General features: G+C 47.0%; 1 protein-coding gene across 5 annotated transcripts in view; it reads left to right on the forward strand.

Annotated features, from left to right (window-relative positions):
* PARVB (parvin beta) overlaps nucleotides 1-15,271 on the forward strand; it is a 67,766-nt gene that overhangs the window by 5,308 nt on the left and 47,187 nt on the right. Inside the window, exon 1 of one of the 5 annotated variants that reach the window (XM_074825586.1) lies at nucleotides 9,423-9,531. The exons of 2 other annotated variants lie outside the window; for them this stretch is intronic. In XM_074825586.1, coding sequence (XP_074681687.1) covers nucleotide 9,531 — 1 coding nt within the window. In that variant the 5' untranslated portion in view covers nucleotides 9,423-9,530. Of the gene's footprint in view, nucleotides 1-9,422; nucleotides 9,532-10,086; nucleotides 10,106-14,248; nucleotides 14,641-15,271 lie in introns of those variants that run through there. 2 more of the 5 variants (XM_074825587.1, XM_074825588.1) reach the window with 2 other exon arrangements.

Here is a 15,271-nt window from a genome sequence, read left to right on the forward strand (position 1 = left end):
TTTGCTTTAGCCACTGCCTAGTGGCTGCTTGGCACTTCTAACAAATGTCTTTAGCTTTAAAATGGTGCTGAAAGATGCCTGTTCAGTAGATCCTAAAAAGACGTAAAGCTGTAAGGCATCCTTAACGTAATTTTCATTCATGTTGCAGGTGTCACTCATAGTGGTGGTATTACTCGTGCCCAGGATTTGTCACAACCATTCCTGGCCATTGCAGGTTGTGTTTCATGCTGGTGGTGCCCGTGTATCCTACTTTATGAACTGGAGCTGGCGGAGTGATCGCTCTGACCTCTCTGATGTGGAAAAACTGGGACTTTGGCATCACCTGGTGCCTAGAAAGCTCAGGATGGAGGTGTGCTACTCATGTGGTGCCTGTACCCCAGCTTTTGTCCTGAGGCATGTCCGCATTTCTGACTAGCGGTGAGGTGCCAGGGGACTTGCAGGGTGCTGGCTACTCCTGTGGTAATTCTCACCCAACAGGAAGCTTCATGAGCAGATCTGCCTCTCGCAGATCCTTGAGGTGCAATCTGAGATAAGCTTCAACTGGTTGCGTCCTGCTGTCTTCTGACCTGGTACTCCATGTATTTTTAAGGCTTTTCCTTTCAATAGACTGGTGTTGGAGCTCACCCCCATCTTAACCTACTCACCATGCTCGTGGTATGTGGCAGTGAATTCTTAGTCAGATGGTGAGACAAATACAAAGAATGTAAGGTCTGATTCTGTGGCCCTGGTTCACACAAGTGCATTTGCTGCAGTCTGAGAGGATACTTGGCTGGGGAAGCGTGCTTGTGCATTGTAATGGGCTACTGCTGCTGAAATATCCAAGCAGAAGATGAGACGGGTGCTGGTTAGGCCAAATTACTTGCTGTTTAAGAGAGGAGTTTGCATATAATTATATTGAAGCTATATACCGTTCCAGATGTGTGTATATATCCATAGAAAGACTGTGCAGACCTATGCAAATTCAGGTTCAATTTATTATCCTTTCAACTACTCATTTAAACAGAGAGACCTAAATTTCCAGTTGGAACCTGCGTCGCCTCGTTGCTGGGTTTCTCCTGTGGGGCTCAGGTGTACCTCTGAGCGGGCCTGCTTTCAGTCTGGCTAGAGCAGTGCCAGTTTGGGGGCTGACACTGTCTTCTATTCTGGCAAAAGCTGTCCTGTGGATATAGTTTGCGTCAGTGTCTCAACCGAAATGAACTTTACATGCACATGAATCATCCTCTTAATAGTGTCATAAATCCCCTATTTTTCTCCTGTAGCCGCAGCTAGGCTAGGATGGTTCACACAACGCAGCTTTAGGCACAGCCTCTTGGTGAGACAATAGAGTTTTGAATTACAGCTGCAAGTTTTCTTCCAGACAGGATGCAGCAAGTTATACGTATAGCTCTTCAGCCGTGGGTTGAAGAAGGTGACTTGCTTTTATTTAAGAAAAACAGATATTTTAAAGTTGTTTTATTTTCAGAGTTGCAATCATTAAATAAGATTCATTGTAAGAAGACTGTTATGTTTCATTGTAAAACCTTATCAAGGTGGTTATCAATGCTTCTGATTTTCCAAAACCAGATTTCAAATTTCTTAAAAATACTAACACAAGGATTTGGAAAGGGACCCTTTTCTCCTTAAAGTTTACCCTTATTTAAAAGCCATTGTTCAGTGATATCTGTTTTCATTTCTTCTAAAGGATTTACTAACACTTACATCCTGGAGAGACTGCGAGAAGCTGGCATCTGGCAGTCTGTTTAGAGGAGTGTGTGGGTGAGCCCTGTGAGACTTTGGTGTGTGGAGGGCTGCACGCAGGCCTGGTGTGAGCAGGGGGAGCTGCAAAGTTCACGCCTTCACGCGAAGCCTTTGCAGATGCTTTCTGCTGGACAGTGTGAAGGGGCGATTCTTGGTCCCACTGGTGGATCTGTGCGGGGAGATCAGGCTGTGTTCTGCCCTGTGTTCTTATAAAGGCACTCATCATATTGACTTAAGTGCTTATGTTTTTAAGAGTTGTGATATTTTGATCTCTTTATTAGTATAAATGCATCCTACTGATTTGCATGTCAGCAATACAGGAACCCAGAAGATTTAGTATAGTTATGTGTAACAGTGCTAAATGTCGTTTTACGTACTTCAAGAACTGTTACAGGCCAGCTGATCGGAAAACAGATGAAGCTGGTGGAGTTTTCCAATGCAGTGCTTTGAGCTTTGGAGCATGCTTTGATGTTAGGAGATTGGGAGATTAGCTGGCAAGCTCTTTCCATTGCAAAAGCATGTCAGAACAACTTGTTGCTAAGGGATTCAGGGTTATGTGGTCTGTGGCAAGACTGGTGCGAGGCAGAGACTGGCAGTAGCAGGAATTGGTGTTTCAGCAGTTACAGCTTTGCTGTGCAACTGGGAAGGAAATTTAGTGTGTGTTCCTTACGCATACAAGTGTCACGGACACAGCTGAGGAGATTCAAGTTTGTAAATGTGGAAGTGCCAGCGTAGCTGGTACTTCCGAGCTGCCCATGAGGGATTTGGATGCCAAATTGCTGTTAGTTTTCAAAGGGAGCCGAGTGTACAAATCTCTTGAGCACCACTAAAAATCTTGGCCTACAAATACGCACCTGAGAGGTTGTCTGTGTCAGGTTTGGTGGGACATGACGTCTCGGTGGGGACGTAGGACTGTACAGAGACACTGACTAGGAGGAGAATTCCTCCTAAGGAGGAGGAATTTTCTGCCTCACCTATAACATCGTCTGTTTGTGATCCCTGTTGCCCCTGCTGCTGCTGGTAATGCAGGAGGCTCTGTGTGTGCCTTCCTAACCCTGGAGTCTTGGTCCCTTTTCAGCACTTTCAGTCTGTCCGTGTTCTCACGCCGGCGGGGCAGGGTCTTCGCTGCAGCAGCAGGCTAAGGGCCAGCCCTCAAACTCCCCACAGTTGTTTCAGGAGACCTGGAGGCCAGCAGGAAAGAAGGAAGGGGAAGCCTTGTTTCACAAAGGCTTCTTCTTGTGCTGACCTCTGCTCATTATGGCAATCGTGAATTCAGCAGATCTCCAGGTTCTCTGAACTAACGGGATCTGGGTATTCTTCTGCAGAAGCCAGCTCCTTGAAAGTCAACCAGGTGACTGCAGGGAAAGGTCTGATCTGTGGCAGTGTCTGGAAGTGACTGATGGCGCGGCCTCTGTTCTGGTCAGCTGCCGTGGTGTCCACGTGCCTTACTCTGCACAGCCCTCTAACTGAGCTCTTCTACTTTGGTAGTTGCTTGTCCTCTGCCGCGTATGTCCTCTGCCTGCTCTGTGAAATGTGTTATATACGTGCAGTGTCACAGGTGAAGCTTAGGTTTTTTCCTTAGGGCACAGCAAAATTAACTGACGTGGTTGTCAGAGTTGTTTAGCTTGCAAAGTATGTGCGTCTGCGGCGCGTCTTCCCCGGGCTCTCGATGGCATCCACGGCCTGGCCCTTCCTTTACGTCAGGTGGGCTGTACCTGCCTCTGGTTGTTGTCCCAGGCTGCATCAGCATTTCTCACCCTGGGCTGAGGGCTGGGGGTGGAGGGAAGCACGGCTCGAGGAGGGAGGTGGAAGGGACGGAGGGGCAGGGTGAGCAGCAGGAGAGCCCCACTTTTCAGGGCCTCTTCCAGGCTGCCCTCAGGAGGAGCGCTGGGTCCTGGGGCTTCTGCTGCAGGCCAGGCTGCTCGTGGTGGTTCGTGCTGTCCCTGGCTGGGTGCGAGGGATCTAAACGAGCAGTTCTTGGTGGGTGACAGGGAGCTCTGCTTGTCTTTGGGGGTGGGCTGAGCACGGAGGGGAAGCGGGAACAGGAACCTCTGTGCTGCACAACTAATAGGTCAGTGGCCAAGCGATCTCTCCAGGGTGAGGCATATTCTGCTCAGGTATAGATTTCCTAATTTGTACTCTTCTGTTGGCCAAGTAGAAAGCTGCAACCCAAAATTCACTGTTGTGTATGTCTAGTTTAGCTGGAAAAATAATTATGGCTAACATATGTGGTTTCAGGATTTTGTAATTTGAATCCAGTTAAGTCTTGCTCTGAAAACCAGATGTGGAGAGAACATGCACACCTGGCAGCGTGTACTGGCCGAGAGCAGTGGCTCCCTACTCTTTGGGCCCTTAAATCACTGTCACTTCCTCAGAGGAACATATATCCACACAACGAATCTCCTCATTATAAATCCTGTACAGAGGATTTGTTTCCATGCCCCCGCTGCAGACCCCTCTCCAGAGCCCTTAGGCTGAGAGGAGAGGCCGCGGGATGGGATTCTGGTTTTGGCTTTGCTGGTTGTGGTGAGCGACAGGATCTTTGAGAATTCGGTTTTGCCTCTCAGTGACTGCTTCTCCAAGTTAAAAAGGGCTTCTTTATAATCCCCGAGACCTGTCTGGTGAGCAGATAAAAACTCTTATAAAATCTCTTTTCAATGTATGCTGCATTTTGGTCATAAAACAAGCCAGCTGTTCTGGCTCCTGGAATTTCAGTTCCTTCTTCAGTACCTCTTTCATTACATGGCTGAACCATAATGAAATCCACTGAAAAAAGGAATAGTGTATTTTCCATTGTAGCTGCCATATGGCCTTATTGCTAATTTTTAATTAGCTGAGATGGTTGCATAGGCAATTTATTTGGAGTAAGGAAGGAGACTGAGGGCTGGATGAGGAGTGGAGCTATTCTGATGTCTATATAGAGGCACAGTGCCTTTTTTTACTGTCTTTAAATAGAAAAATGTGTAATCCTCAGAAAGTGTCTTTCCACTAGGTCTGTTTGGCAGATGTATGCATGTGTGTTATTAAACAGATGCAGACACTTCTGTCATTTTAAAATAGAATAGTGTTGCTTGCTCTCTGACTTGCCGAGTCCAGCAGATGGATTTAGAGGCTTTGTAAAACTCACAGGATTTTATTCAGAAACAGTAGAATGGGAGAAAGTACCAGGGCATCCAGGCTTGCACTTTCTGCTTAATATTCCTCGTCGGGAATAGGGTTATTAAATTGTCCCTTGAGATTACTGTTTGCCTTCTCCCCTGTGCATGGCTCCCAGTGTGTTACAGTGAATTGGTTCCACTGGAAAATGAGGCAGGCAGCAAGAATGCCAACACTAGAGATGTGTCTTGGATCTGCACTGAATTTGGTCTGACAGGGATCTTGACTCTCTGACTGGGTAATTAAGTAAGGGTGTGTAATGGAGCCCTATCACTGGGAAACTGGATTTTAATTGGGTGCAGGATGTCATGCTCCAAGTGGTCCTGCTGTGCCAGGAGCAAGCCAGATCTGCTGCCTGAACGGCAGATCTGATCCTGTCTGCCGCACAATCTGATGGGGTTTCCTTTGCATGTGGAGGGGAGAAGCTGTCGTGACTGACCTCATCTAATGTGGCACAGTCCAGCTTCAAGCTGGACCTTGGCAGGTCCTTCCAAGCAACATCCCTCTGATTCCGTGGAGCTGGGTTTTTTGGGGGTCCCTCGTCAGGGAGAGAGACAGATGGTCATGGGAAGGGAAGAGGGACTGGCCACTCTCTGCTGTATGGTTGAAGGAGAAAGGTAGATATTTGTTTCCATGACGTGTCTGGGATAACTGGGTGCTTGTGGGTTTTTCCTCTGACTGCTCACATAGATTCAGACTAATAGTTTCTCTCTCTGCCACTTACGATGTGCTTAATTAGACAGCTGTCTTGAAAATGCCCACTTTTACTGCAGCTCTGCAGCTGTAGCTGCATTAACACAGTGAGGGGCCATAGTTTAAATCAGCACCCCGGATCCTCAGCATCATTTAGCTTCGTATCATTTAGTTTAAAAAAGTAAACTGTGGTGGCTGTTGCTCTGCTGACATCAGTAGTATGAGCAATAGGAAGGTTAGGGAGCTGTGCTTGACCAAGCTGTGACTCAGACATTTAAGGTGTTTGTTTATTTTATACTCTCCTTCCAACCGTGTATTTCTGATCCCTTAATTCCTGTCATTTACACATTAACAAACAGATTAAAGGTACCAATATTTACCAAGCTAGTTCAGCACCTGCTAAAAAGCTTTTCTCCGTCAGCTCTTCAACCAGCAGAGAACACATGTAGATTTTCTTTTCTGTGGACAAACTGGTAAAACAAATTGTAATTTTTAGTGAGTGACTTTTCTTCCCGTGAATGTCATTACATGCAGATGCCCAGAATCTTGGTGGAAGGCATCCCTGCTGGGTTCCCTCATTTGCTAAATCAATGTGCTGCTGATCCCGTGGTTGGTGAGAGGTTTCTCCAAGAATGCAAACACACTTTGAAACTGTCCGAACTGGGGAATTCTGCTTTTGTGCTGAATGCACGGGAGATGGGCACTGTTTTTCAGGGAGGCTAAGTAGTTTGGTGTGTCGCAGCACAGTCGGCCAGAGGATTCCGTGGAGCTGTAGTGGCAGTGTGAATGATTTCCCAGCAATTACATTGGAAGAGTGAAAACAGAGCAACTAATCCCCATGCAAGTAAAGGGGGAAAAGACCCTCATGGCTGCCTGTGGCACTGCCCCTGTGTTGTGTGATCTGTCTGTCTCGTGGTCTGTCCTGGGTTGTGTCCTGTTTAACCTCTTCATCAGTGACCTGGAGGAGGTGATGGGGTTGAAACAAAGAAATTGCCTCAACCGTAAAGTTTTTTTACTGTTAAGCAGGAATTCTTTATTAGCAGTGCTGAGGTCTCCCTGGGGATTCTCCACCTTAAGGGCTCCCAGGAATTAGCAAGGGACATCAGCTTCCATACGCACAAATCATACATATTCATTAGATTTCCTGGAAAGGGCTGTCTTATGATAATGAGTTCCCAGAATTCATTTACATAGTCCAAGCAGGCGTAGTGCAAATAGCGTGAGGGTCTTTGGTGGTCGAGGGAAGAAGTAAGCAGTCTTCCTCACGGTGGTCGCTAGCTGACCTTCTCTCCAGAGCAGGCGCTGTGCAGTGAAGTCCAGGCGCCTCCTTCCTAAATCAGCAGAATCACCCTCCCTATAACAGGGTCTCTGTGTCCTTTTGTTCGAGTCCCCTTTATCTTAGTTTGCCCATTCTAGGAGTTGCCCAAGTGCCCACTGAAGGCCTTGAGTCTGCTCTCGGTGATTTCTGTCGGGAGCCTAACAAGTGTTTTAATCTTTTCTAAACAGACAAAGGGACCTAAGGAAACAGTTGAGGAGTCCTTGAGAAACAAATGAAGTAAACCACAAGCAAAACTACTCACAGTTTAGTCTTAATAATTGTCAGAAATTCATTTGTTTGAGCCCTTTCATTCCCTTTCAGGGTGCAGGCTCGTACAGTTCACTGATGATGCCAAACGGGGTGACCAGCTGATATACTTGAGGGCAGGGCTGCCGTTCAGGGAGACGTAGACAGGCAGGAGAAACGGGCTGAGAGGGACTTTCTGAAACCCAACAAGAACAAATGAAAAGCCCTGCACTCGGAAAAGAAGAGCCCCCTGCCATGAGCGGGGCTGGAGACAGCCTGCCTGGGGGCAGCTCTGCTGGAAAGGCCCTGGGGGCCCTGGTGGACCACGAGCTGACCCTGGGCCAGCAGTGTGCCGCTGCTGCGAAGGTCAACAGTATCCTGGGCCAGTGGATTGAGCAAAGTGACTATCCCCCTCTACTCAGCACTCCTTAGATCCCAGCTGATGCACTGCGCCCAGTTTGGGGCTCCTCAGTACAGGGAAGACGTGGCCAAACTAGAGCACCTTCAGCAGTGGGCAACCCCTCTCTGTGAGGAGAGCTGAGGGAGCTGGGCTTGTCCAGCCTGTGGAAGAGACTGCTTCAGGGAGATCTTTCTGTCTGCTGGTACCTGCGAGGAGATCACTGAGAAGCTGGAGCCAGGTTCTTCACCGTTGTGCATAGCAGAGGAGACAGACAACGGGTATAAACCGAAACGAATGAGGTTCAGTCTGGACAAAGGTAGAAAGCTTTTCATGCTGGTGTCTATGAAGCAGTGGGACAGGATGCCTAGGAGTTTGTGCAGCCTCTGTTCTTGGTGGTTTTAAAACATGACATGGTAAAGCCCTCAGCAACCTGGCTGGATCTCAGCTGACCCTGCTTTGAGGAGGAGGTTCAGCTAGAAACCTCCTGAGGTCCTTTCCACTCTGAATTATCCAGTGATCTTATGTGGCTCCCTGGCAGCTTAGGCCCTTCAAAGGCTGGAGTGGGGACATGTCTTAAACAGCATGAAGTCTGTGGATTAGTGATTTATGAGCATGTGAATACAAGGGTGTGCAGTGGAAGTCTGCTTCTCATCAGGGTCCTTTTACTGGTTTTGGACTGAGGTACTAGTAAGAGTACAATCTTTTTTGTCTTTTTTGCCTGTCAAACCTTTCAGTGAGGAGGAAAGCACAGATTCCCCTGGGCTGCTGTGCTGGCTGCTTCTGTAGTGAGGGTGAGTTGGAGAGGCTGTGTAGTTAGAAAACTTTTGGGACTGAGCAGTAGCTGAGCTTGAAAGTCTTTAAGATATCTAGCCCCACTGAAACACCACCTTGTCCAGCTCATAGGACCTGCTATTATCAGTGTGAAGGCTTTAAAAGAGACCACAGAAAGCTAGAACTGCAAACTGTGTAGAACTGGTGTGCTGACTAAGTAAACAAACAATAACAACTTCGGGTCTTTTTGATATTTGGTGAAATGTGACATTGGCTTGTGCTTTGGACTTGATTTGATTCTTGGACTGGCTGTTGTTTCATGATTGCATTTTGTTATCCCTTGAGGGCTGCGTTTGGGAGACTGGACTGGACTCCACTCTTTCTACATGATCTTTAGCGGCTTCATTAGAACCTGGTGGTGTCTATTTGTTACTTAAATGTGGCAGAGTAAGCATCTGAATGCTTTTATGGCAGCCGCTGTCTTCACTGTACTTTCCCCTTGGACTGGCTTTTATCTGACCGTGGGCTCTGAGTTCCAGACTTTCTTTTACTGTGAGGTCTGTAGTGCTTATCACTGAAGTGTTTCTCTTGGCAGGCTCCTCTGGTGCTCAGAGCAACAACTAAAATAATTTTCCACATATGACTTGTCTGGAAACCATTGAGAAAATTTCTTTGTATTTTGCAGTGTCTGCTTCCATAGTGCCATTTTCAGTACTCTGCTCTACTGCCCTGGATGTGGGTAGGACACAGGAAAGGTAGAGCTGGGCCTGAGCAACCCTCGGTATTTTGTACTCTGAAAACTATGTGTTGAGTGTTTAGGTTAAAGCTACTAGTCTGGAGCACTGCCTGTCCCTCCGTTGAACTGAAAACTAGCATTTACTAGCAAACCCTCAACATGTGTCTTGCAAATATAGTTGCTAAAAATGAGTGTTTTTCAGGGTTTTACTTGTCTTTCTGGGTGATATTTGGGCAATTCCAGTGATTAGGCATATGGACTTCTTGTGGTTTGCAGGATCATTTATCTCAGCTTATTCTTCCTGTAGAATCATGTTGCACAAGCAAAAAAGTTGCTTTTTTTGAATTGCAAGTCATAGCTGTAGCCTCCCTTCCATCTGAGTGAAGTTTGTTTGTTGAGCTCTGTACTATCAGCTGGAGAAGACGGTGCCTTTCTGTTACTTCTTGTGCTCACCTGCCATCGCTGCCTTCAGAAGTGAGTCTGTTAGTCTCTACTTCTCTTGACGTGTTCAGAAGAACAAACAACATCAAATGTTTTCATGTTTGCACAGGGGACTGCTTTTGGTGGTGGTTGTTAACCTCTTCGTGCCTTTGGGAAGGGGGGCAAAGGATATAGGGAAAGCAGGAAGCTGAATCGGGTAACGCTGCTTGGGCAGTTAACTAAGGGGGTTTCATTCGGGTACCAACAAATGAAGTGTCAAACCATGAGAGGGAGGTGGAAAGAAGTTGGGGAAGGATGGAAACCAGCTCGGTTGTAAAACGTGTTACCATGAGCCACAGTAGAGACTTTTTCGATGCAGAGTGTTCTGCTTGATAAAGTTTGCACAGTTACATTTGGATGTGGGATCAGAGACAGAGCTTGTAGAAGGCAGTAAACTGAAGTGCTCTTTTCTCCCAGATTTCTTTATGGTGCAGAAGACAAGAATTGAACGAATGGACTAGGCACCTCTATTCCAGAGTACGCTGTTAGCGCTGCTTCTGACAGCTTCTGCTCTCTCCCCTTAGTGATTTGCTTTGGCTGGACCCATCAGACACGGATACCTTAAGTAGTGAGTTGATTGTCATTTCTGGAGTTGCTTTTTGGTTAAAAAAGTCTTGTTGGTGCTTGGCACCTTGCAGAAATCAACCTGCTTCGTTGGGGATCTCAGATGGAAATCCCAGACTGTGAACGTGCTGTTCCCTACCTGCTTGTGCCCATCTGCTTTGGTTGCAGGAGCACACGGAAGCCTTGGAGAGTACTAAGCACTATATGGTAAAATATGGTATTTCATGGAGAATTGATGGCAGTAAACTTAAAATGCCTTGTAGGTTCTCTACTGGGGGCGCATACAGGCCAGATGTCTCCTTCAGTCCTTTCCTCTTGATATCAGACTTTTTCTTTCCCTCTGTTGTCATCAGGCTAATTTGACTCCGCATCCTTCTTTCAGGTGGAAGTTGTCCTGGTGCTCATGAGTTATGCTTGGGAGAATGTAATCCTCCACCACTACTTCGGGGGAAGAAATGACCTTTCGAATGTTCTGTTGGAATTGGTACTGGGGGGGCGCTGAGAAAGTACCCTTTCCCCATTTTCAAGTAGAACTTGTGTGCAGGGGGAGGAGCGTAGCTTTCCCTCGTTGCTTTTACTATCCTCTCAAGCTGCAGATACTGCCTGTGATGTTTGAGGCAGCAGCCTGGCTTTTCCCTGTCAAAAATCTCTGGGATTTAAGCAATCTGTTTACAAGTTCAGGGCAGAGCAAGCGCCAAAAGTATGGCCAGTTCATGTCCTGGAGTATAAAAGCTGTATAGTTTCGGTGTGTTAGTTCTTAGGATTGCTGGGGAAGGGGTAGATACTTTAGAGAGTATTTTATTTTTGCCTTAGAAATAAAATACATGCTTGAGGTCTTGGGACCCTCTCCTTACCCCAAACATTTTCCCATTTATTAACAAGGCCGTGCAAAAGCTCTTTCAAGAGGCAGGAAATGGGGGAGAAAAATCTCACGTCCATGAAATGAATGGATACACGCTGTTAAGTTGTGGGGTCCTGCTCCCAGCCAGGTGCTGGTTCCAGGCCTCAGAGAGCTGCTTAAAAATACACTTACACCTCTCCGGCATGAGGAAAGGTGATTTAAAAAATGTGCCATTTTCAAAACTGTGGGATTTCTGCTGTAAGGTCGATGCAGGGAGGCTGAAGCAGAGCTGGCTAGGTCAGTATCTGCTGGGTGGCTTTTTCTATACTTGAAAACCTCACCTTTTTAGGTGTAACTTTATAAATACTTTAACTTTAAAACACCATTCTTTCCACACTCTTATTTCTGCTGGTTGGGGATTCTTTTTGTTTGGGTTGTTTGTTTGGTTTTTTTGGCCATCATTAGAGTTTGTGTGTCTATACCATGAAAATGAACTTTATATTTTTTTTCCTTTCTTATCTGGTTACTTTTCAGGCTTACTGCACACTATGTCCCCACTCTGTGCCTTAATGTGGCTTCTGCCACCACTAGTGCCAGCAGAAGGGAAGGGTGGGTGGCAGCTGGGGGTGGAGATGGTGTCTGGGGTGCCCCTTTGCTGACAGCATGATGAAGACAGCTACACAACTGTGACTTAAGGCAATAACGAAAGGAATGAGAAACAGGGATTTACAGCAAAACGATGAATCCCAAGTTTGACTTTTTTAGTTCCATAGCTCTCTGTATGCTTCGGCCAGTCTGCATCTTGCTGTTCTGCCTTGCAGAACCTATTTCAAAGGATTCCTAGTTAAGTATTTGTACTAAGTGGGTGTTAGACCTGTTTCATGAGCTGAACAGAAGGAGACCACAGCAGCTGGGGAGCCAAATGCTGAGGTGAATTCTGGTCTGGTCCTTCGGTAGGTGTGAGGCTTGAATGGGAATGGTAGGACTGCTGGAAAGAAGAGCCCGATGTTAATAACAATGGCTCTGTGTCAGTACTGAGGGCTTACCTTGGTTTTTACCACTGTCTGTTTGTGCCCAGGCAGCCGTGGGGCAGCCCTGGCTCTGGGAGTTGCTACCAGAGGCAGATAAATACCGGAGGGGGGATCTGTTCGGTTATTCCCGCAGTGTGGGACAGTCAGTCCTGAGGTAGTCAGTCCTGCTTTGCTGGCTGTTGTGTTGTCCATGGCTGACACTGAGGAGAGGCTGCGCAGCGTGGCAGCGGCTGGCTGAGGACAGGACCCTCCTTCCTCCTCCTCGGCAGCCCCAGCGCGGTGTTCGCAGGGCCCTGCGGCCAGCGGGAGCAGAAAACTGGCTCAGTGCGCAGCAGCTCGCTTTTTGCAGGGTTCAGCTTTCTTGCTGAAGTAAAAGGGGCCACATAACTGGCTAAAGATCTGTGTGCTTAGTAATTACAGAGTCTCATTTTGTCTGGTTTGGTGCTCAGTTGCCAGTGCTGGTGAAGTTGAATGCCGCTGGTGGCCGCTGCGGTCTGTTCAGCTCTCTTCTCTCTCAAGTGGCTCCATCTCTGCCTGTTCCCATTCTGCCTCAGCACAGCCTTCCTCTTCTCTTTTTCACACGTGCAGGGCTTGGCCAGGACAGCTGTACCCATCTTAATATTGCCTATCTCAACACAGGTGTCACCCATGGAAAAATGCAAATTCTTTTTTCACCCTCCCCCCACCCTCAACAACTCGATAGAAAAATAAGAATTGTCATGGGTGAAAATCTGAAAGCTGTATTTCACCCTCACAAGCAAAACAAAGCCGCAGCTTCTCATAAGCGTTTCCAACTGGCTGAAGAATTGAATACACTGCTACCCTGCTAGATGTGTGTTTTACCCCTGGCAAAAATAAGGGGGAGGTCTTTGTTCCGGCAGTCACAGAACAGGCCGCTTGTCTGTGCGAGTTTAACACATCCATATGAGCAAGCATGGCCTGCTCTTTGCAACTAAACCAAAAGCATTATTACAGCCCTTTCCTAAAAGTTGCCTTTAGCTTTACTTTTCCCTTTTTGTCAGTCTTTCTGTTTCTTTCAGCAAAAGAGCCTGGCTGTTGAGTGCCTTGTCTGCCTGCTGAGACATATAAATAATTTCCTTTATTACCACAGTTCTGCTTTGAATGCAGTCCCTTGATACAGTGCCTTTATGTGGATTCGATCAAGTCTTTGCCTTTGATCTGCCTGGGATTATTAATTCTCTATTATAATTAATGGAGGCTTTGTCTTTCTCCTGCAGTCTCTATCAAAAGATCTCAGAGCCTTTTGTAAATGTTAAGCAATTAGTAATGCAGTAGCAGACTGGTGAGTTGTGTCTGTGGTTTGTCTCTAGAAAAGAGACAAAGACCCTTAGTGTATCAGCATGCACAATGTTTGGGGCTGGTTTTGAAATCTTTCAGTACAACAGTTTTCCTTGGAAAATGCCAGTTTTTGTAAAACAATTTTTTTTTAAATGCTCCCAGAAGGCTTACACTTCTGAAGACAACTTTTCGTGAAGGCGTTTTAGGCATCGGGTGGAAATTCTGTGTGTGCAGGGCTGCGTGTGTTGGTCTGTGACAGGCAAACAGAGGGGCAGCTTAAGAGAGACACTGCAGGGTCTTTACTGAAACAAAGAAATGGCCTCAACCGTAAAGTTTTTTTACTGTTAAGCAGGAATTCTTTATTAGCAGTGCTGAGGTCTCCCTGGGGATTCTCCACCTTAAGGGCTCCCAAGAATTAGCAAGGGACATCAGCTTCCATACGCACAAATCATACATATTCATTAGATTTCCTGGAAAGGGCTGTCTTATGATAATGAGTTCCCAGGATTCATTTACATAGTCCAAGCAGGCGTAGTGAAAATAGCGTGAGGGTCTTTGGTGGTCGAGGGAAGAAGTAAGCAGTCTTCCTCACGGTGGTCGCTAGCTGACCTTCTCTCCAGAGCAGGCGCTGTGCAGTGAAGTCCAGGCGCCTCCTTCCTAAATCAGCAGACTCACCCTCCCTATAACAGGGTCTCTGTGTCCTTTTGTTCAAGTCCCCCTTATCTTAGTTTGCCCATTCTAGGAGTTGCCCAAGTGCCCACTGAAGGCCTTGAGTCTGCTCTCGGTGATTTATGTAGGGAGTGTTGTCTAATCTTGTCTAAACAGACGAAGAGGCCTGGGGAAACAGTTGAGGAGTCCTTGGGAAACAAACAAAGCAAAACACAAGCAAAGCTTTCAGACATCACAGTTTAGTCTTAATAATAGTCAGAAATTTATTTGTTTGAGCCCTTTCATTACCCACCAGGGACCTGTTGCCTTTTGGTCTGACACTTCCCGAGGGAAGCGGGAGCTCCAGCGGATGGTTGATCTTTTCTGCCAGGGTGGGCTGTTTCCTCAGGAGCTGTCCTGTGGCCACGTCTCACCTGAGATGTGAGTGAATGAGGGTCGTGTCACTAGTCTGAGTGGGTAGAAATGGTCTGGAATATGGACTTTTGATTTTGCACGCAATTATCTGAACTCTTAAGATATGAGTTGCAGGCAGGTGAGTCACAAAAGTGCAGCTGGTCGTGGTTTTGCCTCTGGGAAGAGCAAGGAAGCCGGGGAAGCAGCCAGACATCGGGCGCAGGAAGAGCTTCCGTGTAGTTCGTGTTACCTGGTCGTTGGACGTTTCCCGGCTGTGTGCTGCTCTGGGCGAAGAGGGTGACAAAGGTACTTGAACAAACCATCTGTAGTGGAGCCAAGGGTAACAAAGCAGTCTGATAGCTGCCAAAGTTCGGGTTTAATCGCGACATGGAAGTACCTGCTGTAAAAGTTGTGCTCGGGCAGCGCTGCGGAGCCAGCTCAGCGCCGGCGAACGCGAAGGAAAGCGCCGTACCCAGAAACCCGTGATCAGCGTCACGACAGCTGCTGCTTTCTGCGGGGTGGGATTCGGCCTTGCAGTCGGAAATAACTAGAGCTAAAATTAAGTAGCATTTACCATCTGTTTTTGTAAAAGGCAGAAGCTTGTGGTCGATTTTTTAATAACAAGGTGGTGAATGGTAAAGACTCAAGAGGTGAACTATGCAGTTGTTGATATCTTTTAAAATTACACTAAAATTATTAAGAGTGAAAGCAGAAAGGATCAAATTGTTGACATCAGCTTGCTCTTTCTTACAAAAAGGAGAAAGCGGGGACATCTTTTTATAGCGCTCCTGCTGACTTTAAAGGCCATTTCATGACTTGTGAGAAATCCTTGAGAGCTCTGGTGGCACTTCCAGCTTTCTGCAGCTAATTGCTCCTGTTCTGTGCAGCTTGCGTGTAATCCCATGCACCGAGACAGCCTGCCTGGCTTACAGATGTA

Source organism: Strix aluco, chromosome 5 (genome assembly GCF_031877795.1).
Source record: "Strix aluco isolate bStrAlu1 chromosome 5, bStrAlu1.hap1, whole genome shotgun sequence".
Taxonomy (NCBI): domain Eukaryota; kingdom Metazoa; phylum Chordata; class Aves; order Strigiformes; family Strigidae; genus Strix; species Strix aluco.